Consider the following 23485-nt stretch of genomic DNA (forward strand, 5'->3'; position numbering starts at 1 on the left):
TCATAAATGAGAACGAGGTTTAGCAAACCCCGCTCCACATACCTGTTTGGTGGGCATTGATAACCTTAGTGAGTCACAGTCTGGCCCCAAAGCAAGAGTTCCCATTCTCCAATGAAGAAACAGAATAGTCAGGTGCCGTGGTTTGAAGGTGCACATGTGTGTAATCCCAAGTCTCCTCTATACATTCATTTATGACAGAATATGAGCGAACCTTTTGGCTCCTTTTCTACATAATTAAATAAACAGGGTGACATGAAGCAAATCTAGGGAGCCCCTCAGGGTGAGAGTGGGAAGAAGCCTGAAGGAAAGGCAAACAGCATCCCACAGTCCTCGGGGAAATCTCTGCTCAATCTCTGGCCCTCTAGAGTCAGATAATTAAAAGCATACAGGACTTGGCCACATAAGATCCCTCCAGAGAGTAAGACTGCCTAGCCACACGCTTGCGGATGAGTACTGTGACCAGAGGGAGAGCAGGAACCCTGCACAGGACCCTGTCTTGTGCTAGGATAGGCACTAAAATCCCAACTAAGAAACACAGGAGCCTCTCCTCCTGCAGAGTTTGTGCAGCCTATAAACAGGCATGAGGGGTCAGAACTGGCAAGATGACCCAGAAACTGAACTCCTGGGCAGTGGGATAATCAGGCCATAGAGAAGAGGCAGCAGCTGTAACAAGCACCTTCCTCCATCACCACAGTCTGACTCCAGAGACACAGGAGGCAGAGTACAATTTCTGATGGTAGGGTGTAGCTCATCTGAGTTCAGCCCTGACTCCACCGGGCTGCCAGGGCCCAAAATAAGACTAGCCAAATCCACATCAGGTAGGTGAAGATGAGGGTTTGGGCACTATAGATGCCAGCCGAGGCCATCTAGAGGAGCATCAGGGTGGCCCATCCTAAAAACTGTTCCTTGGGAACTTTCCATTATATGGGTTTCTTTTGTCTCATTTCTTACAATTTGTAGGATTCCTATGGGGAGCACCCCACATGCTTGCTAGTTTAGATGGCAAGTTTGGGGGACCAGACTGAGCCTGGAAGGGAGGTGATCCTAAGAGAACAGAGCCTCCCCTCAGGGTCCCTGAGCCAGATTCCCTAAAATGAACAAACACCAAGCACTTTGAAAGTTCTCAGTTAACAGACTGACTTGATCAGCAGTTGAGAGTCAGAGCCCCGCACTAGATACACAGTGGATGACAAAGAGCAAGGTCAAGGTAGTAATGGAGGAATCAGAGCAGGTTTACCTAGGTCATGCCAGTCCAGAGCCACAAGATGGCTGCTGAGAGCTAGGAATGGAACAGAAAGTGTGAGTCACAAACCTGATCACTTCCCGAGGGATTGTGGCTATCCGTCTAGGTCTCAAGAAGTGTCACTTAGCAAGAGACAGTAAAGATGACATCATCTTTCCTTTTTAGACTGGGAGATAAAGTGGGCCGGGCTGTCCACAGTTCTACAAGCCACCCCGTGGCTGTAGGCTGTGGCTGCTTTCATTCATGTTTCCTTGCTTAGAGGCATCTAGTCAAGGGAGAAGGGGGTTCCAGGGAGACCCGTCCACTTTAGGATAATAGTGCTTGAGAAAAGCAGAAACCTGGCCTTACTGGGTTGCACCAGCTCATGCCAGACTGAGCCTGGGAGTCCTGACCCTGGGTTCTCAATACACATGGATGGAGCCCCATGCGACTTCCACCGACCCAGGGAGGCAGACTGTCAGTTTTCAGCCCATCTTCTGACTCCTCCCTCTTGGCATCTGGCAGATCCAAGCAGCTGTCCCAGGAAAGTAAGCCAAGCACAACAGGTGCTCGGGAGGCCACCATGATCAACCCAGACTCCAGGTCCTCCCCTGGCTTGGCTCGGTGGGCCGAGAGCTACGAGGCCAAGTGTGAGCGACGCCATGAGACCCGAGAAAGCCGCCGCCGCCGCCGCAATGAGACCACTTGCCGCCAGCCAGGGAAGGTGCTGAGGACCCAGCACAAGGAACAGCTTCAGAGAGCCCGGCAGCTACAGTTCCTCAGAAGGAGAAACCTGGAAGAGGAGAAGAAAGGCCAAGCCGGGGAGCAAGGGTGCTCCAGCAAGACAGATGGAGGAACAGGCCAAGTGTTTCTCCTCAAGGAGTCCTTGCCTGGTGCCAACAAGACCACTTTCCCTGGACAGCAGGTGCAGTATGTCAGAGATAGCACTGCTCCAGGCCCAGGGGTGGGGGTTCTGCGAGGTATAAGGGATGAACGTTACTAACAATCAATTTCTGCTAGTCCCTTCCTCAGCATGCAAACAGGTTTCCTGCAGCCATTGACCATTGCTCTTCCGGAGATTTTGTGGTGTCTTTATTTAACTTCTTTTGAAGGAGGAGGTGGGGGCTACATCTGCCTATTGGGAGAAAGAAAATAACTGAACAATTTCAAGCTGATAACTAGCATAAGTAAGATTTTTTAAATTTTTTTATTAAATATTTTTTTATTAAATAGGGCCTTGCTATTTAATCCAAGATGGCTCCAAATCCATTGTCCTTCCTGAATGCTGGGATTACAAGTGTGTCGTAATTAGCAGATTCTACTGTGCGGCTTTCCTTCGGTTCTCTCGATGCTGAAGGCCTTATGCATGGTAGCCAAGCATTCAGCCACTGGGCCACATCACCAGTTCTATAACCCAACATGCATCACACGGACGTGTGCGCGCGCGCACACACACACACACACACACACACACACACACGGCCTCTTACTCTCCGGTAAGGTCTCACATCCACTCTTCTCTTTCTCTTGTGACATTTCAGTTCTAACAACGTTGCCCAACTGAGGCCTCATCTGATGGGGGAAGCCTTCCCTGGCAACTCAGGCAACCTCTGCTCTCATGGGTCTGCAAGGTTAACATTGCATAAATACATAGAAAGCCCGTTAGCATGGCCTAGGAGGAGCAATGTTCACAATAGCAGGCTCCATGGTAGTCTATTTTGTCACCACACTGAGGAGAGGAATGGGTCCATGTAACACTGGGTACTGCCATAGGGTACATACCAAGAATAGGTACTTCATGTAGCAGGAGTGTGTGTGTGTGTCTGTGTGTGTGTGTGTGTGTGTGTGTGTGTGTAGGTGTTCATGTGGATGCCCATGAATTTATATGTGAGATCTAAAGGTCTACTCCAGGCATCATTTCTTGTTTTTTGATGCTGGGTCCCTCACTAGCCTGGAGCTCACCAAGTAGGCTATCCTGGATGTCCAGCAAGCCCCTGGGATCTAGGTGCCTAGCTCCGCCCCTTTGGCAATGGAATTACAAGCACTCACCACCATCCTGGCTTTTTTAAACAAAATGAAGCAAACCATGGGTTCTGAGCTTCATGGATACAAGGCAAGCACTCACCAACTGCACTGTCTCTCTGGCCCCTTCCTGGGGCTGTCACAGCTGCCCGGAACACCATCCTGGAACATAACTGCAAAAGAACCAGTTGCCTGCTTACAGAGTGGCAAGGCCTCTGAATGGCCTGGGTGAGGGGCGGGGTATGAAGGATAGGACAGAAAACAGTGAAATAACTTCCTGCCCATGGTTGTCAGGTCAGCCCATGATGGAATCCCATAGATACTTTATGGGCTTTTAGTGCTCTTTTATTCTGTAGGAGAAAAGATAAAAAGACTAACTTGTGACCACCACTATCCCATCCTCCCAACAAGTTCCCTATACTGTCTCCTTTCAATGGGAACGCTCAAAGGTCCTGTGGCTCTAAGGAGAGGCAGGCAGGCCCCCTGGGCCCTCTCTGATAGGCAGGAGCCAGAAGCCTAAGAAAAAGCCAGTTCTGGCTACTGTCAAGTCTCTGACAACTTCTCCCTCAGCACGTGGCTGAGTGGCTGAGACCGGAGAATGAAGGAAGATCAGCCCTTTGTCTGGCCGAGGAAAGACATTCTGTCTGTCCGGGACGAGGAAGAACGGGTAGTTTTCTGGGTGGGGAATATCGTCTGGACTGTCATGACAGGTTACCACACACAGAACAGCTCGCACACAGAAAGGAATGCCTCATCATTTGTAAAGCTCAAGTCTGAGCTCGAGGCTCCGGCATGTCTGGACTCTGACGAGGACACCCCTCGTGTGTGCGGATGGTCATGGGAGAAGGCAGGCGGAGAGGCCCTGTACTAACCTCATCCTTCAGGGCCCCACACTCAGACACAAGTATTTCCCAAAGGCTCCATTTCCCAACACTGTTAGAATTTCAACATGTGAGTTTCAGGAAAACTGCTCAGTGCACACAGATGGGATTACCATTTTGTTTTGTTTTGTTTTGTTTCCTTCCATGCTGAGGATGGAGCCAAGGGCCTTGTACGTGCCTGGCAAGTCCACTAGCACTGAGACACATCCCCAGCCTCTGGTCCCTCTTTCTGCAGTCGTCTGGAAATCTTCAGAGGCCCTCCAGAGTGCTCAGCATTCTTCTTCCTTCATTTGCTTTCCAGGAAACAGGGATAAGCTCTGAGGTTTTCCCAGCCTTTCACCATTCCTCCTCAGGCATCCAGAGGGATCTGGATGACCACCATGTTTCCCATGGGAGAGCCTATCTACCACAGGACTCTGACATCAGGAAGCCACACAGACACCACCGGGGTGAGAACACAGCCCTGACCTGCAGTCCAGCTCCCCCATTCTTCCCCTCATCCTTCTTGGATGCTGAATCATCCTACCTATCTCTCAGGTACGCAGACAAAGGCAGAAGAGGTATGGCCAACAATGAAGAATGATGCCAGTCAGCAAACCAAGTGAGTTCCTTCCATGTTCCTGACCCCAAAGCTTCAATGTCTCATCTGTCCCCCAAATGTCCACTTGGAACACCTCCACTGGACACACCAAGACAAGCCCACCCCAAATCAGGAGGAAAAGCTCCTCCCGTCCCACTGTTCTTCAGCAGGGATGCCAGATGCAGCTGACATCCTGCCAGCTCACAGGTTTCATTCTTTGACCCGCTGTTCTGTTTTCCTTCTCTTCCCAGCTGTGGCGTTGCCATCCTAGACAAGGTAAGAGAACCTTCAAGGGTCTGGCTCAGATGGCACCTAAGCTCTACTATTCTGGGATTCTGCAATAAACTCAGGCTGGGGTGGAGGGACACCTTCTTCCAGAGTGGCCATGTGGTCCTGGGCACAGATGTGGGGCCAGAAGGACCCTGCCAGATCCAAGGCAAAAGAGATCCACTGTATGTAAGCCCACTGGGCTCTGGTTCTACACTGAAGTCCTTCTGAATCATCTCTTCCATCTCTCTCACTAGGACATCATTCAACTCTCTGAATACCTCAAAGTAAGTATCATGGTGGACACACACACAGTCTCACACACACTCATACACACTCACATACACACATATTCACACACACTCACACATTCACACACACACACACACTCACATGCACACACACATTCACATACACACACATACACGAACATACACACACAGCTTTCTACCTACTCTTCCTTCTCCGGGTTAATCTTTCCTTTTGCATTTCTTCTCTAGGAAGCCTTACAAAGGGAGCTGATCCTAAAACAGAAAATGGTGGTTCTTCAGGACCTCCTGCCTGCCCTGATCCGGGCCTCTGACAGCTCTTGGAAGGTAAGCATAAAATCATCAAAGTACGCAGGCTTCTGTGCACACGCACCTCATTTCTCCCACCATGCCGTCTAACAAAGGGAAGGGCTGTCTCATTAGGAAGAGGCAAAGGTGGGGAACACTCAGATGCAGAGGTCAAAAGGGTCACAGTGAGTGTATACCTAAGGAAGACCCAGAAGCAAAAGGAGACAGAGGCCTGCCTTTAAACCTATGGGAAGAAAAGGAAATGCCTATGTAGTGTTGTTACTGAGTATTGTCAAAGTCAAGGGCTCTCACGCTAGATTCTGTGTTTGTTAGTTACTCTTGTTGCTGATGCATCAAGATACCCAACAAAAGCAACTTCCAAGAAATGGCCAGTATCGGTTTATGGTTCTAGAGTATGGTCTATCATAGTGTGGAGGGGCATCATGACTGCAGGACTGGGAGACAACTGGTCAGGTTGCATCCATAGATAAGAAGCCAAGAGAAAAACACTGGTGTTCAGCTGGCTGTCCTCCATTTTCCCTTCCATCGGGAAGCCCAGCCCATGGGATGGATGGGGCAGCCCCTTTGCAGGCGGGTCTAACCACCTCCACTATCTAAAAGCTCCCCATGTAGATATACCCAGGGGCTCGTCTTCAGTGTGATTTTAAACCTCATCGAGCAAGCAATCAAACTTAACCATCACAGATCCATACCAAGATTCACACAAGCCAGCCTGTGATGATACTCAGCCTGGAAACGGGTGGCAGAGTAGAGAAGACTTAGTAGGTGATCTTGTCTCATCTGGTTGTCTGTTTGCTGCAATGGGCCAAGGCCTTGCCCATAGTCACATAACCACTTAGCTAAGTTCAGGTCTCTAATGATGGTCTGTCCATTCAATAGATAGCCAAAGGCCATGTTCCTGCTAACAAGTAGTAGGAATTTGCTCTTTAGAAAGAAACATGCTTCTGTTTGTTTGTTTAAAATAGGGTCTCAGTATATAGCCCTGGTTGGCCTCAAACTCACTCTGTACACCAGGATGACCTTGAACTCACAGAGATGCTCCTGCTTCTGCATTCCGAGTGCTGGAATTCATGTCATGGCTCAGGCTCCTGCTTTTTAGAGAGTTCATAGTTTTGAAAACAAGACACGTGCTAAAACATAAGACACGAGAAATAAAATAAATGCTTCCAGGATGAAGCAAACTACAGGAGGGAACAGAAAACTCCAGAAAAGGGAGCTGGAGGCACAGGGACAGTCACCAGGCATATTTGCCAGGCAAAGGGACACAAGGATAGGGTTGCAAATAGGAGTATGAATACCCAAGAGCCAGAGCACAGCTTAGTGTGGAACGATAGCTCTCTAACTCTTTATATCAGGATGCTTCTGTTAAAATATTTATATACATATGTATTTAATTTATTTATATGTGTACACTGTAGCTGTCTTCAGACACACTAGAAGTGGGCATTGGATCCCATTACAGATGGTTGTGAGCCACCATGTGGTTGTGGAGAATTGAACTCAGGACCTCTGGAAGAGCAGTCAGTGCTCTTAACCACTGAGCCATCTCTCCAGCCCCTGTATCATGATTCTTTATACTAGTTGTTAACTGAAAATTCCAAAGAACTTTGGATGTGTATCATATCAGAACCCATCTTGTTAAAAATTAAAACAAAAATTTAGAAATATTAATTATGAGGTAACAACAGTCAAGCATCATTCGCTAACTTAAGTTATGTGTTTTAATGAAGAACTTCGTTTTCAAAGGGATTAAAACAGAGAAGCAGCATTTACAATCTCCGTTTACAACATTGAGCTGAACAAAAGACAGCTAAGCCCTATTTGCTTCTAAATTCTTGTGACTCGCCCTTTTAGTTAAAGTGTTTGAAAGCGTTCAATGTCACGGAGACATGTGCTGGAAAGGGAAAAACCTTGCAGATCCCTTGAAAGAGTCTCTAGGAACTTGTGTGTTCTGCAAATGATAATATGCAGGTTGGTGCCACCAAAGCCTAAGGCAGCAGGTGTGTTGAGGCAAAACGCCAGCCTCCCAGGCCCCCAGCCTCCACGGCCCCCAGACTCCCCGGCCCCCAGACTCCCTGGCCCCCATGCACCTCACGGGTAGGACCAGCCCTGCCCTACCCACCCCCCACCATGCACCTCATTGCTAGGAAGGCTCATGCTTAAAGAAATGAAACAGGAAGTTACAAAACACTCCCGGAAGTTCGCAGTGACACAGAAGACACTCCCACTCTGCAAACCAGTAACTGGACTCACAGGAGTCTCTCTGATCAGGCCTCCACTTGCCAAGTCATTTCTACTGGCAGAGCAGGAGCGTGGGCCAGGCAGCTGGGCATGTCGAGGTGCTTTCCGCTTCTGAGCTAAATTGAGCTTGTCTCACGCACCCCTTCAGTAGACACTTGGTGACTTTCAACTCTACGGCCGAAGCTTCGGGAACAAAAGGAAATAGAAGAGCCCTTGCTTTGAGAGACTCACAGTCCCGGCAAGGGAGAGTCGCAGTAGACACTGCCAGTGAGACAAGGCTGCAAACGTGCGCACAGCCTGACAAAGCAAAAGGCGGTTCTGCCTGAGGTAGAGAAAGGACGGTTCTCCGCAAAGAGGCCGTTTCAGCTGGAGCTCACCCGTTCAGAAGTAGCTTGATGAAGAGGAAAAGCAGGAGAGCAGTTAGGGCATTGGGTACAGCACAAAGCGATGGACAGGAGGGACCACATGGAAACCCTCTCACCGCTTCAGAATAGGAGACTTGAACCTTTTCTGTTAAAGTTTGCTTCGGATTTAATGAGAAGCCACACAAACACACATCAATACATATTTGTGTGTGTGTGTGTGTGTGTGCGTGTGTCTCACAGCAGACACTTTGCTCTGGAATGGCCCATGAGACTGCATGCCACCTCCAGATTGAGAAGGCCGCCTGGTTCTGAAGGAGCTCAGTCACTACAGAACTGAACTGGAAGGACCAGCTCCGTGTCCATAGCATCTCTAATCAAAGGCCCAGGTCAACTGCACTTAGTGGGAATGAGGCAGATGTTGTAAGAGCTATTTGTGTAGATCTCAGGAATCTGAGACAGGAGGATTCCAAACTCCAGGCCAGCCTGGGCTATATGTTGAGGCCCTGTCTTCCTGTCTTCTTTTTTAAGCCATTTCTATGATAAACTTGGGGGAGGGTGCTATTTTACCCCAGGCTCTAGCTCAGTTCCTCTCTCCCATCTTCCCACCCTTCCCAGGTATCTCTCTCTCTCTCTCTCTCTCTCTCTCTCTCTCTCTCTCTCTCTCTCTCTCTCTCTCTCTCTAAGGAAAGTCATCGACAACTGTTTATCATCTGCGAACCCTCACTTCTCCCAAAACAAAACACTTCCAATCACACCGCACCCCCCCCCCAGACAACGTCAGTAAGCCATCAGACTGTGGCCACATTTGGTGATTTTTAGGAAAATAACTGAATGAATAAGGTCAGAACTGGGACTCTGACTTTAGCCCAGTGTCCACTTTGTCCTTTCCACTCGGATTCATGTATGAACTTCCGGCTTCCCATGCAAGGATGTTCGTGGCAAGATCTACAGGAGAAGCCCAGGATTAGTGCTCCTGAGAGCTGGGTCTGGCCACTAGAACAAAAGTAGCTCTGCCTACAGAGGAAGCCAGGATGGAGCACTGGGGCTTTAAGATCTGCAAAGTAGAATTGAGATCCTGAGATGACAGCAGAGAGGGAATGGGCTTTACACCCTGTGCAAGCTGTTAGGAAAGAGATGAGCCAAGGGAAGGGGCTTCTGTGGTAAGGCGTGGTGTTTCTAGAAACAGAGCTGAAGCAGGGGACAGCAGCAGGATCTGAAACCCTTGGACCAACACCAGGCATGTGTGGCTTCCTCACTGCCTTCCTCCACCAGGGGTAGCCTTTCCAAAATGCTCCATGCTCCTGGGGTAAGGTCAGTAGCCTGAGAGCTTCTTGGATACTCTGGTGTCAGCATGAGGAGAGTCTGGGACTGGAAACTGTGTGTGCTCCATTTGCAACAACTTGGCTGGGACTTTCCTGCTTGCCTTAGGGAGTCTGGGAAGGCAGAGCTATGGACAAGAGATTTTGTTCATGCCTGAGACTTGGGTGGCAGCCCCTATTCCTACTTGAAAGGGGATACTGTAAATTGTCTTGTATTGCAACATAAATGGAAAAATAATCTGGGAGTTGGCAGAAATACATAAACACTTGGAAGAGGAAAATACTGAATGAACATGATACCACAGAATAGGAAGGTACCCAGAGGACTTTTCAAGGACACAGTCTGGGGCTTGTGTTCCTTCCAAGCTATAAGGAGACAATCTTTAAACTTGGTGGGTTTGGCTGGCTTCTGCACTGTAAGGTCTGGGCAAAGAAAAGTGCATGCACTTAGTGGGAAGACCAAAGCAGAGCAGGATGGGGTGTGGCCAGCTTAGCACAGAACCGCCAGACTGACAGTGAACAGGCCCCTCTGGGGAAAGCAGCTGTTCTACCCCTTACCCCTGAGCCTGAACAGTGGGAGCCTTTGTCCTTCTCTTTCATTGGTCTCAAGCCCTGTGGTTATTGTAAATGCCAAATCTCTTTCTCTCTACTCTTTCCCACATGCGGCTGAGAAAAACATTAATAGTAGGAGGTACTTTAAAAAATTGTTTTTGGCAAAGGCTTTTGCTTTTGCAAGGCCCAGCTGAGTAACACAGGAAGCCGAAAGGGTGGGGGCTCCCCCTGGTCCCTACAGTTAGAAGAATTAAACAAATAAGATCAAAACAGTAGCTCTACAATACCACTTCCTGCCTTTCCCAGGCACCCTGACTCTCAGAAAGGGAAGCCCACCTCATCCCAGACAGCCTCTTCTGCCCTAGTGTTTTTTAGCGATGAGCGCTTGGTTGGTTTGACGCCTTGAGCCACAATATCCAGGCCTGGAGAAATGTCCCCCAGGAGTCCCACAGGTCTTGGGCGAACAGTTAGATAAGGAATATGAAAACCACTACAGCCTAACTGCTCACAGCCCTATCTCTAAGAAACTTACTTTCATTACTGGCCCCCCAGCTACTCCAGACAGATACACTCTGGGTAAAGCTTAAGGCTGGCAAAGGGTATGAATACAGGTACAAGGATCAGCAAAGTATCTGAAATGCTACAATGTATACAAATACAAAGATTACCAAAGTAGCAAAATGCTACAATGTATACAGATACAGGGTCAACAAAGTATCTGAAATACTACAATGTAAACAAATACAAGAATTACCAAAGTAGCAAAATGCTACAATGTATACAGATACAGGGTCAACAAAGTATCTGAAATGCTATAAGACTAGAAACCAGAACTGTACCTCTGCTTATCTTTCTCTACTTGGTCCTACATCAAGGGATATCTTAAAATGCCATGAGGAACCTCAAGACCTGGGGCTCACAGGGTGGGATAGGCACAGACCATTAGATCAACCCTGATTCTGAATTTTTCTTTGGTTTTCCCAGAAGCCCTCTTACCTGTGCCCATACCTACTCTGCTTCATATCTGTAGGTTCATGTCTCACTTTTCAAAGAATTTTTCAGGAGTCCTGCCAGACAGGGAAGGACACACAAACTAGTAGTCGCTCTTCTACAGCCACAGGTTCCAAAGCCTCAGATTCAACCAACATTGGATTGAGAATAATTGAAAGAAAGAAAAATCCTGTTTTTCTTGTCTTTCTAGTAATTAGTCCCAAGTCCATACGTTATAGCTGACATTTACATGGTATTTCCAGTGTACTGTAAGTGAGTCAGAGATGACTTTAAGCATATTGGAAGAGGCACATACGCCTTAGATAAATATATACACATTTATATACAAGAGAGTTGAGCATTCTGAGGGACTCTAGGAACTAACCCTCAATGGATATGAAAAGTGTGAAATGCAAAGACTACCATGACAGAGACCTCTGTCCCACTGTCCTGGGGCCTGAAATCAAGGTATCACTAGTACCAGTCTCCCCCACTGGTGCATGGGTTGCCAATGCCCATCTTGTCTTCCATGGTCTTCCCTCAGTTTATTGTGGTGTTCTGGTCCTGTTTTAAAAAAACACTACCAAAGTAAACTAGCATTCATTTGATTGCATTTAACTTCATTGAAGATGTACCTCTTAGAGTTTTACTGCTATGAACAGACACCATGACCAACGCAACTCTTATAAGAACAACATTTCGTTGGAGCTGGCTTACAAGTTCAGAGATTCAGTTCATTGTCATCAAGGCAGATGTATGACAGCATACAGGCAGGCATGATGCAGGAGGAGCTAAGAGTTCTACTTTTCATCTGGAGGCTACTAGCAGAATAGGCAGCTAGGATAAGGGTCTTAAAGCCCACACCCACAGTGACACACCTACTCCAACAAGGCCACACCTCCTAATGGTACCAGTCCCTGGGACAAGCATATACAAACCATCACAACCTCCAAATATGCTCCCATTCTGGATAGAGTATGAATTTCACTGCAGCATAAAAACCTGAAGAAAGAACGCAGTTCAACCCCTAACATGAAGCTGGAAGAAATACAGATTCTCCCCAGGAGCAAAGGCCTATTTTAGCTGCATGCCTGTGCTTCACAGACAAAGGTTCAGGTCCAGGATGGGAGGAGGCAAGGAAAGCATGTGGTGGGGACAGTTTAAGAACCTCCCTCTCTATGGCCTTCTTACTACCTGGGCCACTTGTTAGAGAAACTCAAGGTACAGTGAGGTTCCGGGGCTAGTCTGGATCACCTGTGGCCAGCAGAGAGAAGACCCACTTCCGCTCAGAGTGCCTTAGCCATCTCTGCACCTGGAGGGGTTCAGCCCTACAGCACCAGGCTTTGGCTGTGGGACAGGACTGGAGAGATGTATCTAGCCTCTTCGCTTTGTTTGTTTGTTTCTGCCTTAGCTCACTAACTAATCCTGTTTACTTTAGGGACAGCTTAATGAAGACAAACTGAAGGGTAAACTAAGGTCCCTAGAAAACCAGCTCTACACCTGCCTGCAGGTAAGCATTCTGGAGAACACTCTCTAGCACCTTGACTTCAATAGAATTAAAATGTTCTAGAAATGCTACCAAAGCCCATTAGCATTCTATTGTCACACAATATTGCCTCACTGTGCTTGTCTGTGTCACGTCCCTAATTGGCCATGTAACCGCCTCCAACTGCCCCTTCTTTGACCTATCATGCATGCTTGTGTGCCCTGGGAAGGAATTACAACACGAAACATGTTGTTGGCTCCTAGGGAAGTGTAGGGAGAAACCGCTAGTAAAGGTTCACACCACACAGTCTTCTCTACAGACCCCAATCAGAGGACAGATGAAGAAGGTATAAGGGGAAATCACAAACAAAAAAAAAAAAAAAAAAAAAAAAAAAAGATTTTCATCTCAGGAAGAAGATTGTTTGGTGACTTTTAGTAACAACCCCGAGGAAGCAAAAACCTCAAGAATCTGGGTCTGAAGAGATGGCTCAGTGGTTAAGAGCACTGACTATTCTTCCAGAAGGGCCGAGTTCAATTCCCAGTATCCACAGGGTGGCTCACAACATCTGTAATGGGATCCAATGCCCTTTTCTGTTGTGTCTGTGACAGCTACAGTGTACTTATATAAATTTTAAAAAATGTTTTTAATCTTAAAAAAAAAAAAAAGCTCAAAAATCTAAAGAAAGCGAACCCTGGCTTTCCTGTGGTGTTAGTGTTCAGCTTCAGTAATCTCTATTCCCACTGACAGGTGGAAAGGAGATGGGAGAACAGGGGCCAGCAAGAGGGTTTTCCCTGGGGTCCACATCATAGGAGGAAAGGTCTGCATCTCTCTCACAAGTTGTCCTCTGACCTCTACACACTCTGTGTATGTGACAAGAACACACACACACACACACACACACACAGAGTGTGTGTGTAAATTAAAGGAAACATGTCAGGAGGGAATGGGTGGGCTTCTCCAGAGGAATCCATAGTTTCCTGCACAGCTGAGAACAGTTTATATTGTCTACAGCAGCGGTTCTTAACCTGTGGGTCATGGCCTCTCTGACAAACTTCTACCTCCAAAAATATGTTCATTACAATTATCATAACTGTACCAAAATTGCAGTTATGAAGTAACAATGAGAGTAATTTTATGGGTGGGCTCATGACAACATGAAGAGCTGTATTAAAGGGATGCAGCATAAGGGAGCTGCTTTGTTAGGTTCTTAGCTAAGACATGCCAACCAAACTTGTAAGTGACCAGCATGTAAGCCAGAATGCAAATCTTTAATTCGTTCGCTGTTGAGAAAGGTGTAGTTAGTAGGCTGACCTTGAACTGTGATTCTCCCACCAGCCTTCCCAGTGCAGATAGAAGTAACTATGGCAGTCTGCTAACTTTTCTATTGAGAATGAAGCTAACTTCTGATTACTACTATTAAATCTAGTGACTAGGACATCACCATGTTTGACTTCAACATGTCACTCTTGGGTTTGACTTTTAATGAAAATTTTAAAAAGCAGAATACCCTTTCAGATACAAAAACAAAATTCCAAACAATTCCAAATTGAGAGGAAAGATCGTTAATGAAACTCTCCTTAACCTTTGTTGCCTGGACTGACCATAATAGCTTCCTGCCTTTCCTGAAATCACAAAGCAAAAGGAGGAGGTAACAAAGGCTGTCAACATTTTACTGGATCTGAAAATTTATTTTATCTAGTTTGGGGGGTATTTTCCTTGGTCCTAAAACCAGGGGAAACATTTAATGCAAATGTACTCTTTGAGAACACCAAGTCCTCAGATTCCCCGGGGCCTTTTTCTTTTGAACAGCAGTGTGTTCCCTGTTTGGAAACTTGTTTCCAGTTGAGTGAAGGAGATTTATCCAGAGCAGAGCAATGGGGGGGGGGGGGAGGATAATCATTAGAAATTTCAAAACTATGGGCCCCATTCTCATAAGTGGAAATATGCCAATGCTTAGCCAAAAGGCCACCAGAGATGAGGATAGAGAAGTAGGTGAGATTTAGCAGAACCAGTGCATTCTCTAGTCTGGAGCATGGCAGAGGCTACCGGATGAATGGATGGACAGGAAGGCTCTCCATCCACTGGCAGGCACCTCTCAGACAGCCTGGGAGACTCCTCAGCTCAGCTCCAGCCTGACGGGGGGGGGGGGGGGGGGGGGGGCGTATATCCCTGCAGTCCGGTAGGCAGAAGTTCAATGTGTCTTTGTTGACTTGCTGCTGATTTACAGAAATACTCCCCCTGGGGGATGAAAAAGGTGCTGCTGGAGATGGAAGACCAGAGAAGCAGTTATGAGCAGAAGGCGAAGGCTTCACTGCAGAGAGTGCTGGAGGAGAAAATGTGTGCAGAGCAGCAACTTCAGAGGGCGCAGGTGGAGATGCTGTGCAGTTCCTGGGGCTGGGACCCTGGGAGCAGTCCCCAGAGCGAGGGGGCCAACCACCACTTACAGGGAGCCTGCTCCTCAAATTCATCCTGCATTTTAAACGTCAGGAGTTCAGTGTGTTCCCTTTCTCTAAGCTTCTGCTCCTTGGGAACCTTCTCTCCTCTGGTCTCTCTCAGCTGTCCCTGGCTTTGGCAGAGCAGAAGTGTCAGGAATGGAAGAGTCAGTACGAGGCTCTTAAGGAGGACTGGAGGACCCTAGGGGACCAGCACAGGGAGCTGGAGAGCCAACTGCATGTGCTTCAGTCCAAACTACAGGTAACAAGCCCTCAGAGTGGGAGAGGGAGGGGGCAGAAGGGGGAAGAAGGGTCTGCTGAGAAAGGGGTTTCCTGGGTTGGACCCCAAAGGCTTAGATACATGTAATAAGCCGCTTTTATGTCTTCATTAGTACCAGACTGTTTTTCTCTGAATTATAAATGTGCACTTAGAGGGAATGTCTACACTGCCCATGCAGATGAACTAAGTACCCACTGGAAAGACATTAACCAAATACAAATGCCTGGGCTGCAACATTCATCGGGTTGATCAGCCTACCAACTACACACTATTCAAACACCATCCCAGCAGGGCACCCAGTGCACAACTGCCCACTGTTTCGCACACCATAAATGTTACTGGTTTACTTACAGGTGTTAACACAGTCTGACAGTGTGTTTCTTAATGAATTACAGTAAGTTTTTGGTGTACTCAAGAGTTTCTACACTTTCAATCTGACACCTTAGAAAATCTAACCTCCATAAGCCTGTTTCCTCAGCAGCAAAAGGAGGGCCTTTTGTTGCATAGATTAAATATGACTACCTACACAATGTGTGTGGCATAGTCTCTGGTACATGTATGTGAGCATTCGACTCAGGTTAGCAAATGTTTCCTCTGGCCTGGGTGGAGGCCTAACATTCCAAGCTCCCCAAAACATAAGTTAATCCACTTGGGCCAGTCAATCTTCTGGCTAATGAACCACCCTTCGGGAAGGCAGATTCACCATAAGCCATGCCAAAGAAGGAGTAATTATTCTTTTAGTGAGACAGAGTACTTTCCCTTCCCAGAAAGCCTGTCCCTGGATAGTTACCCACAGAACCATGGCCATGCTACTTGGCTAGGCCTGCCCATTCTTCTGAGTCTCGCAGAAAAAGTGTGACTCTTCTTTTCATGTCTTCCTTTTTCCTTATGCTTACCGAAGCAGAGGTGTGCTTCCAGAACACTCTGGGCTTCTTCACTCCTCTTCGCTGAAGTTACTCTCTACATGTCCCCTTTGCCATGTGGCTACTTGCCAAACCTCCATACACAACTCAAAAGGCATGGCTTTCTTTCCCTTGCCTCCACCTTTGCTTCTGTCTGCATTGTTGTTGTTTTGGGTTCTTTTTCTGTTTTGAGTCTTCTTCAGAATCTGTTCGTAATATTTTTAATGTTAACCATCTCTCTTAGTATTTTTATTCTCAAGACTCTAATTGCATTTCTCCCTTCCTCTCTCTCCCTCTGAACCCTCTCTATCTCCCTCCCAGCCCTTCTTTGTGCTCAGAGCCCCTTTTTCATCAACTATTTTGCAGGCATATGTATGCATGCACATAAATTCCTCAGTATAACCTGTTGAGTCCTATGTTACTTAAATGTTTTGGGGGGCTGACTACTTGACCCTGGACAACCAGTTGGCATGTTTTTTCCTCGAGAACACCACCTGCCCTGCTCCAGCTTTCCTCGGTTACCTGTAATCCTGTGTAGGGTGATGCCGTGTGGGGTTTTCTCATCTGTTTGGCATGCCCATTGGTACCCTCCTTTTCACTGCACATTTTGGCAACCATGGTGGTGAGACTTCATGTGTGTTGCTCCTGACGTCACTAGGAGACACAATCTCACAGCAAACTCCCTGATCCTCTGGCTCTTTTGATCTTTCTGCCGCCTCTGAAAATTTTTTATAGCTGTATTCATTGAGACCAGGCTTCTCAACTATGCATTTTGATTGGCTGTGGCTTTCTGTGGTGGTCTCCATCTGTTGCAAAGAGAAGCTTCCCTTGACATGTTCTTAAACTATTTTGTTAACAAATCTAAGAACTCAGAGAGGAGACACAGTTTCTCTAGTCACATACGGCACCCCAGGTGAGGCTCCCCCAAATTTTCAGTTCACACATAGGGGTCAACATACTAAGTTTGAAACGCTGAAGATCTACCCCAATCTTTACAATTTCCCCCAAACAGGAATCAGAGAAAAACATACTTGATAAAGAGGGTGAGTTGTTTGTAGGCACAAATCTTACTGGCTGCCCATGACATCATCTTAACCGTCGCTCTCCTGTTCCCATCATGCACAGGGCAATGCTCAGGTTTTTAAACCTTAATTCTTTGTGAAAACATCCTTAACTGCCCCTCTCCCTCAACAAGTGACCACACCAAAGTAAAAAAAAAAAGTAAGCCATCTAGAAAAGTCCTGGCTTGATGTGGAGATCTGTCAAGGCACCAAGACACGCAACCCATATAAATATCGAGTCAGAGACACTGCTGTAAACATGCAGGACAGGCCAGAACAAAGGGAAGGGGAAAACCTCCATCTCCTGACACCTCGGCTCTTAGGTTCTACTGCGTCCTGTTCCACAGCACCTGCTGTCTCCCCACACTGACCTGCTGCTCTGTGGCTCCTCCCCCTCCTCTTTGCAGGGAGCAGACAGCAGAGACTCACAGATGAGCCAAGCCCTGCGACTTTTAGAGAATGAACACCAGGAGCTGCAGACCAGACTCCGGAGCCTGCAGGGAGACCGAGAGCAGCAGACCTCTGAGACCCAGGACCTACAAGGTACTCCTCTTCTTGAAAAGAGGTTGTGGGGAGAAGCTTTGGTCCTCATTTGTGCTTGGCCCTATGACTTCATTTTTCCTTGAGGGAAATGCAGGGAAGTGTCAATCAGCCAAGATGAACCTTAGTTGTGCTTCATCTGAGGACTGCGCATGCTCTCCTCCAGCTTGTGCCTGTGGGCCAGACCACAGCTGTTCCTGTACTTGTCACACATGAAGGCCATATGCCTTATTTTAAAGGGAAAGCTTAGTACAAACACAGGCAAGATGAAAGCCTCCTAGCTGTGCCTTTGTGGACTGCAAGGGCCCACCAGGGTGTATATTCAACATTTCGATGTTCCTGCTGGCCCCTCCCTTCAGATCTGAAAGACACCTGACACTCCCAGGTCACAGAGGACAGGACTTAACCTCTGTTTCCTGGGTTGCTCTTCTACTTCCCTCTGTGTTATTTCGCTTTCAGATCAGCTAAAGAAGTCAGAGGAGGAGAGACAGGCCCTGGTGAACCAAGTGCAACAGCTACAGAGTGAGTTTCCTTTCAGGGTTAAACCCGCACAGGTGGTTTCTGTTGCTCCTGACCACAGAGAGCACTCAGAGGGCTGAGTGTCCAGGCTCTGGTGTGTCCTGTTTCTGAGCACTCTGAAGCCCACTTCCTGCAAGGGGGATGGGGTCACCTGCACAGCTCTCCACAAGTTAGATAATTTCGTCCCCAAGTTATTCATTAGCATCTGTTCTTGTGTTTCCTTTCTATTTGTGTGTGTGTGTATATGTGTGTTGGTGTGTTACTGTGTTCATGTGTGTGTGCATGTGTTGGTGTGTGTGTTTGTGTGTGTGTGTGTGCATGTGCCCCATGCAATATGCAGAGTCAAGGGAGCTGAAAGGTGTTGAGTGTCTTCCCTGTTACTGTCTGCCTTAGCCCCTTAAGAAAGAGTATGTCACTGTTTTCCAACTAGGCTGGCTAGCCAGCAAGCCCCAGCCACCTTCCCTTCTCTGTCCCCAGAACTAATAGCACTAGGGTAACAGGAACAGGCTGCCATGCCCAGCTTTTGACATGGATGCTAACAGCATCCTCATGCATGCACAGCAAGAGCTCTTACTCACCCACCGTCCCAGGCCCCAGAACTGCCCACTTTTAAGAAGTATTACGCTTTCTAAGGTAGTTCTTTATTTATACATTCTACCTATGAACAAGTCATTTAGATCTTTCTCACTAGAGTGGTTCAGAAAATAAGCATTCACCAATCCCCTACGTAAGAGTCAGGCATTCTGGACATATACACTGACATACCAACAAGCAAAAGTAATATTTTATTAAAGAACTTCTATTCTAAGCAAGTCCAATTTAAAGTTCTATTAAAAAAATCAGTGTATGTAAAGTCACAATAACTACTATAGAGAAAAAAAAAAAAGAAGCAGGTTAAAGGTAAACTTAGTCGTTGTTTTGTAGAATGTCACCAGGGAATGCATTCCTTCTAAAGTAACAATGAAGCAGAGATTCAGAGTCATGGCAGAAGCTGGCATAAAGATGGCTTATTTATAAGGAAGTACCAGATTAGGGGACTTGGACAAAAAAAGAAAAGAAAAAAGAAAAAAGAGCTGTCTCGAAGTTCTGGAGGCTACAGACCAAAGACAAGCTGCCCAGAGGGTTAGCGCATTCTGCCCTCAATCACTGTCCCTGGAGCACATGTGGGTTAAATATTCCCTTTCTAAGAACACCAGTTATCTGGATGAGGGCTCATCTTAATGACCTTATTTTTAATCAATTACCTTTTTAAAGACCCCATCTCAAGGAAGTTCACATTACAGGAGTTAAAACAATACAAAAATTTTGAGGAACACTATTCAGTCCCTAACAGACGGTAACTAGTCTTTTACAACTGAGGCCACAAGCCAATGTCTGAAACAAGTCTTTACAGTAAGTCTGCTAGCACAGACTAGCAAGTTCCTTTTGTCTCCCAACAGGTCTGCTGCAGAATCAATCCTTACAACTTCAAGAACAGGAGAAGCTCTTAAAGAAAGGTCAGCAAATTTCCTCCCACTAAATGTTGCTCTTTCTTTGCCTAAAGCTGGGGAAAGGACGACAGGACTTCTTGGGGCCCCGCCCACTTCTGAGTCTGAAGTCAGGGAGGTAGGGGAATGTTCTGAGGAATGATGTCTGGCCTGGAGAGTTGAGCTAGACATCTGCTCTGGGAAGTACAGAAACTGTGGGAAAGGGTGTTTCTACTTTCTCTGAAAACGTGTCTATGTTGAACATTTCAATAAATTGATTTTGAACTCAGGATTTCATGTCAGTTCTTACACAGGTGACTTTTACAAATCACATCTAACTTCTCGACCCAATCATACAGCAAGAGCCCTCCCACTGTAGCCCCAACCATTCTGGGGCCCAAGCTTGCCCATCAGCTTCAGAGAGGCTCCTCAGCTTTCCACAACACAGTCTGTCGTTTTATTCTCACCACTACTGGGTGTGACACAGGAGAATGTGTGTGTCGACACAGATAAGAACATAAATGCATGGATAAGAACATAAGCTCTGGTAACATAAATTAACAACTGAACTAAAGCAAAAGCCAGAACTTAACTTGAGTCCAGAGCTGTTTTCAGCAAAACTAGGACTACAAGGTGGCAGAGACCCAGCTCTAAAGTAAAGGCAAGTCTAGAATGACTTCCATTTTCAAGACTCTGAAATGAGGGTGCAAAGGGAACGGAGGAATCATTAACCAAACCTACATGAGAAACTAGATACTACATGGTTAATGAGAACCATTTCAATTCATAAACGTTCACAAAAAAAAGTATCAGAGTCAAAGAAAATCAAGACAAATTTAAAGAAAAATAAGATGTCAGTCTTGCCTCAAGGAGTCCAGCGTCCAGCTGTGTGTCTAACCACAAGGTACACCAGAGTCTCTTGTTTGTTCTGTTTTATTTTCCATACGGGGTTTCAGTATGTAGCTCTGCCTGTCCTGGAACTCATAGAGATCCACCTGCCTCTACCTCCCATTTGCTGGGATTGGCGGCATGCATTTTCTTCTGTGCCAGAACACCAGAGTTATCTAATGCAGAGTGCTCTACTCCATTCAGTGACACCATAGACAAGCCCGCCATCGCTCTTCTCTGCAAATGCTAAGGGTTCTCACGAAGTGTCAGAACCAGCCTTCACAGACAGAGGCCTTACTGTCACTGTGAATCTAAATGCTTTTTTAGATCAGGGTTTGCCTGTGGGGAATCCAAAGCTCTCCCTTGATGAGGTGAAGCCTGAGGATACAGAAAAGGAGAAAGCCGAGGAGCTCAGAGACCAACTACAAAAAGAGACATCTCTGCTCCAGGCCAAGGAAAAGAAGGTGAGCCAGTGACATCAGACTGTGAGGGCTCATCCAGACTGGAGTGGGGTGGGAGGGGGCAGAGAATCCTTCTAGTAGGCAACTAGAAAGCAGGAACTTCCAAGCTTAAATTGTTAGTGGGTGGTCACAAGTGTTTGTTTTCTTCTATAAATGCCTTTGCTCTTGGATTGACTTGCAACATTTCTCCTTCCTAATTTATAACAACTCCTACTAAAAAATATATTGGTAGCCGGTTAGAAAGTAAACAAAAACACAAAAAACATTTGGTAAACACATTGACTTCTTATATTCTGTCACATACTAAGTATCAGCGTGCTTTATTTTACATTGTATCTTTTAAATAACAAACACTTCACTAGAAACATTCTTCCAAACTCACACACCCTTGGAAGTGTGCAGAAGTAACTGATTCCAAGGAAGAAAGATTTGTCCTCTAATTATTTCTAAGAATTTTGTGCTAAAGAACCTTTTTTTGTTTGTTTGCTTTGTTTGTTTGTGTTTTCCAACATACAAAGCACTTTCACAAAGTCACATTAAAGCATTTACATGTATTGGGGCCAACAAGCTGGCTCAGTAGGTAAAGGTGCCTGCTGCCAAGCCTGATGCCCTGGGTTCAATCCCTGGGACCTATCATATAGATGATAAAAGGAGAGAAGTGACCTAAAGAGTTGTCTTCTGACTTCCTCACATGCACAGGATATTAGCACACACACGTGCACACACATACACATGTGTGCACACACACCAACAGTGAATAATGTAAAATATCCAAAGCATTTCTATATGTAAAATGCAATACATGCATCATAACCAATCTTATAACTCAGCATACTCCCGATAAACTGTATAAGAGGAGGAAGACTAAAATCTCTGAGAAAATCAGGGAAGAATGGCTTACTCAAAACAAGTGAAGGAATGTGGCACTGAGGACAGTTTCTTCCAGAGTTCTGTCAGAGAGAGAACTGTTAACACCTTGCTATGCTCTCCCCAGTGCAGAAAGCTGCACTCAGATTAGACATCCACGATGAGAAGTGCCTTTCCTGTCTGTGAAAGCTACATCACTGTCAAGAAGCGCTGAGCCAAGGCCAGGAGCCAGCTCCCAGAGTGAGAGGGGCCGTCCTCCTCTGCAGCCCTACATGGCAGCGAGGTATCCTTTCTAAGCCCAGTGTACAGATAAATCAGCCCCTGCCAACATCTGGTCGTACTGTCCCACTCCACCTGATTTTCACTATGCCAACAATACAGCAAACATGGGAGAAACACTGTCCATTATCCACCCCATTTCTATGCATCTCTTGAGTCTGGAAGACGGTAGATTGAGCACCTCTACTCCAGAAAGCTGACATGTTCTAGATCCAGAACACACTGTACATACAGAAGCACGAAGCTCAAAAGCCTCAAATGATTTCTGCGCATTTGAAATTTAGGATGTCTTTTTATTATGTCTGCTCAACTGGTAAAGTCTATACAAATCGTACAAAAGGAAGGAAGGAAGGAAGGAAGGAAGGAAGGAAGGAAGGAAGGAAGGAAGAATACTCAGCCTGTATTGGTTCAAGCATGAAAGAGTATTCTTTTGATTTATTGTGAACGAAACGACAAGGGCAGAGGAGGACCACAAAAGTACTGAGGCACACAAAGAGAACGTTGAGTTATTTTCCACCTTTAATTATCCATATCAGCATTTAAATATCTGTCCCCTGTCAGATATGAGTCTCTAGGCCACTAGTAAACTGATTTTCTCTCGATGGAGGTGACAAAAAGCGAGGGAGACACTGAAGAAAAAAAATGCCCTTTCTGCTTCCATCATGAGGTTTTCTACTGGGTGAAAATGCTAAGCGACCATTCTTGCCTGCAGCTTCTCCAGCTGACTCAGCTGCTCTCTCTTGTCTTCACCTCCCTCCTACAGAGGCAGTGGGGCCAATGGCTCCCAGTGCTGATGGTGGTGATTGCTACAGCACTGGCCATGTTCCTGGCAAACAAAGGCAACCTGGTCATCTGAAGAACTGGCATCTATCTGAGTAAAACTCGGAAACAAACAACTCCGAGTAAAACCTGAGTTTTGGGACTTTCTAAGTTAACATTTTCCCTCCAAATGAACCTGGATTTCTGTCTGTCTGTTTTTTTCACACCATGCTGTAAATAAACTTTATCTCACAAGACTATGTTTTAGAACTGTGGATTCCTGAGAAATAAACCACAAGTGTGTCCCTTAAACAGGCCCTGATTCAGTTAGAGTTCCATAGACATCAAATTACCTGCTCACTTATGTTCCCTCAGAGGCACTATGCACTTAGGGGAGGCCACCATCCAAGGGTACACATACAGCTTAAGTCTCCACAACACTCCTTCTCCCACTCTTCTATCTCCTGTCCAATGAAAAACAAACAGGCATCTCTGTTAAGGACCTAGAAACTCCTAACACAAAGATGG

The 23485-nt window shown here is 46.4% G+C and overlaps 1 protein-coding gene across 1 annotated transcript; it reads left to right on the forward strand.

Moving 5' to 3' along the window:
• Positions 1 to 1805: 1805 nt before the first annotated feature.
• Positions 1806 to 23428, forward strand: TRAF3IP3 (TRAF3 interacting protein 3; the record flags this gene model as incomplete). The annotated part of the gene is made up of 14 exons (XM_080917098.1): positions 1806 to 2147; positions 4427 to 4574; positions 4663 to 4726; positions 4957 to 4981; positions 5230 to 5259; positions 5473 to 5568; positions 12456 to 12527; positions 14731 to 14871; positions 15060 to 15197; positions 17586 to 17721; positions 18178 to 18240; positions 19677 to 19733; positions 20919 to 21055; positions 22962 to 23428. 14 exons carry the CDS (start codon positions 1806 to 1808, stop codon positions 23052 to 23054), a joined length of 1542 nt encoding a protein of 513 aa, XP_080773224.1. The 3' UTR covers positions 23055 to 23428.
• Between the last annotated feature and the right edge of the window lie 57 nt (positions 23429 to 23485).

This window comes from Micromys minutus (assembly GCF_963924665.1).
Source record: "Micromys minutus genome assembly, chromosome: 1".
In the NCBI taxonomy this organism is placed as follows: domain Eukaryota; kingdom Metazoa; phylum Chordata; class Mammalia; order Rodentia; family Muridae; genus Micromys; species Micromys minutus.